The 2647-nt window shown below is 50.5% G+C and overlaps 1 protein-coding gene across 1 annotated transcript; it reads left to right on the top strand.

The window, feature by feature from the left end:
• Positions 1–561: 561 nt before the first annotated feature.
• On the top strand, positions 562–1838 carry LOC119365469. The gene is made up of 2 exons (XM_037631108.1): positions 562–870; positions 959–1838. Exons 1-2 carry the CDS (start codon positions 618–620, stop codon positions 1738–1740), a joined length of 1035 nt encoding a protein of 344 aa, XP_037487005.1. The 5' UTR covers positions 562–617; the 3' UTR covers positions 1741–1838.
• Positions 1839–2647: the final 809 nt, after the last annotated feature.

Here is a 2647-nt window from a genome sequence, read left to right as displayed (position 1 = left end):
AACAAGATTTGCTTCGCTCTGGTAAGAGAGAGACGATGACGATGACGCTCTTTGGACTCGCTAGATCAACGGCAGCTTTTCAAGATTCTCAAAATTTGACTTGATGAATGATGCGACAAAATGAATAGGACAAGAAGAGAGTAAAAGGGTAGATATTGTATTGTAATCTAGGACGGCGAGACGCTCGGATCGCTTCCTTCAGTAGGCTGCTAAGCACATGCTTTGGCCTCTTTCCTTGAAGATTAAGTTGCACCCTGGCAATCTTGCCCTGAAAACCTGCTACGCTAGTACACAGAGTGTACTGTACTTGTATACATACATGCATGTATGTAGCACAGGAGCTACGTACGTAGGTAAGAGTAGCAGGCAACTGACATAAAGCTCGATCTACTCATGCACCTATGCACGCAAAGGACAGTATAATCTTTTCCGCTTCAAGCGAGCGGCGTTGACAAGCGACATTTAATTACCAAGTAAGCTAGATAGAAGCCAACTCGATCGATCGATCGGCCTATAAATTGCATAGGAACCATGCATACAAACGTACCCATTCAACTCGGTCAATCATCAGCAACAAAAACACTATAGTAACTAGTGACAGCGTGAGGGCGTTCGCAATGGCGACGCGTCTGGGAGTCGTGCTGGCTTTAGCGGCCGTCGTCCTTCTGGCCGCCGCGGGGGCCGCCACCGCGCAATCCAAGCCACGGGCGCCCAATGCCCAGGGGCCGAAGCCCAAGCCCAAGCCGATAAGCGTCAAGTGCAGTGAGAGTCTCAGGGTGAACCCCTACTGCTCCAACCAGAAGATGAACTGCCCAGCCATCTGCCCCCAGTCCTGCTACGTCGACTGCAAATCATGCAAACCCGTCTGCGGTGAGCACTTCGTGTCTTAACTGTGCAGGTACAACTATAGTGACGTTGATTTTGTTGGTTAATGGTTTTGGTTCGTGCCTTCGTGCAGTCTGCAACACCCCGGGGGCGTGCGGCGACCCGCGGTTCATAGGTGGTGACGGCAACGCCTTCTACTTCCACGGACGCAGGGACGCCGACTTCTGCGTCGTCTCCGACCGTGACCTTCACATCAACGCGCACTTCATCGGCAAGAGCGGCCACAGCGGCATGTCACGGGACTTCACCTGGATCCAGGCCATCGCCGTGCTCTTCGACGGCCACCGCCTCTACCTCGGCGCCAGGAAGACCGGCACCTGGGACGACGCCGTCGAGCACCTCGAGATCATCCTGGACGGCGAGCCGGTGTATCTCCCCGCCGACCTGGTCGAAGGCGCCAAGTGGACCTCCAGCCGCGTCCCCGAGCTGTCCGTGACCCGCACCAAGGCGGCCAACGGCGTGCTCATCACCCTCGACGGAAAGTTCAGCGTCAGGGCCAACGCCGTGCCCATCACCAAGGAAGAATCGAGGGTGCACCGCTACGGCGTCACCGCCGATGACTGCCTCGCGCATCTCGAGCTGGCGTTCAAGTTCGACGCGCTCACCGACGACGTCCACGGTGTGGTCGGACAGACGTACCGCTCCGACTACGCCAACCATTTCGACGTGAGGGCATCCATGCCCACCATGGGAGGAGATGCCACCTTCACCACCTCCAGCATGTTCGCCGCCGACTGCAGCGTGGCGCGCTATGGAGTCAGCCGTGGAAACGACGGTGCCGCGGTGCTATCTGAGCTCGCTGGTGTCACCTGTGCCAGTGGCATGGACGGCAAGGGTGTGGTGTGCAAGAAGTAAAACGCTTCCTGCATGCATATGGCGACTATTGTGTACTGGCCGTGCATGTCTGCATGCATGCATGGTTGACAAGTACACACAGAAATAAGCAAATGACATAAATTAATGTGTTTGGAACTTGTAACTTTATCTATGCGCCGTTTGCATCATCTGTTGCACCAGCCAGAATATCGATTCAAACTTCACACTCAACTGTCGAAATTCTATCTCTCGTTTGGTGGCGGATCTTTCAGCCAGGTTCTTTGTGTTTTTTGGTTTGAATTTGCTGCTACTTCTAAGCCATTCTATACTACTCCCTCCGTTCCGAAATGTAAGTCTTTTTAGAGATTCCAATAAGAGATTACATACGAAAAAAAATGAGTGAATGTACATTCTAAAATATGTCTATAAACATCCGTATGTAGTCCATAGTGCAATCTCTAAAAAGACTTATATTTAGGAACGGATGGAGTAGTAGAAAAGTTGATACCTTTTTTCCGAAGCCCCCTCTCATTTTTTCCATTGGTACTTCCATCGTATTTCTTCACATTCCTGAACACGACCCAAGCCGTTCAATTTTATTTGAACTGGTTCAATAATTCAGCTGGTATTATACCGGTGATTCCAAGCCTAATTTGCTTTTGTGTAATGGTCAGGTTTTAGATCTCCTCTATATATTCTCTACCATACCCCTTTTCGAGCTGGCTACCAGCACCACTTCATTCAGCTCATTCCACTCCACTCAATCCATAATGCACATAGATCTAAGGCAAGAGAAGAAGAAAGAAGTGTTGACTCGTTCCATGATTCACTTATTGATTCTTTGACGACCAAGAACTCCCCCTTCCTTGAATACCTATATATACCTCAAGATAATGTCTTTCACCACATTCCTATTCTTGTAAGAGAGTGTTCATTTGGATTCTTG

The sequence above is a fragment of the Triticum dicoccoides genome, chromosome 2B (genome assembly GCF_002162155.2).
Source record: "Triticum dicoccoides isolate Atlit2015 ecotype Zavitan chromosome 2B, WEW_v2.0, whole genome shotgun sequence".
Lineage (NCBI taxonomy): Eukaryota > Viridiplantae > Streptophyta > Magnoliopsida > Poales > Poaceae > Triticum > Triticum dicoccoides.
This window is presented reverse-complemented; position numbering and strand designations above follow the sequence as displayed.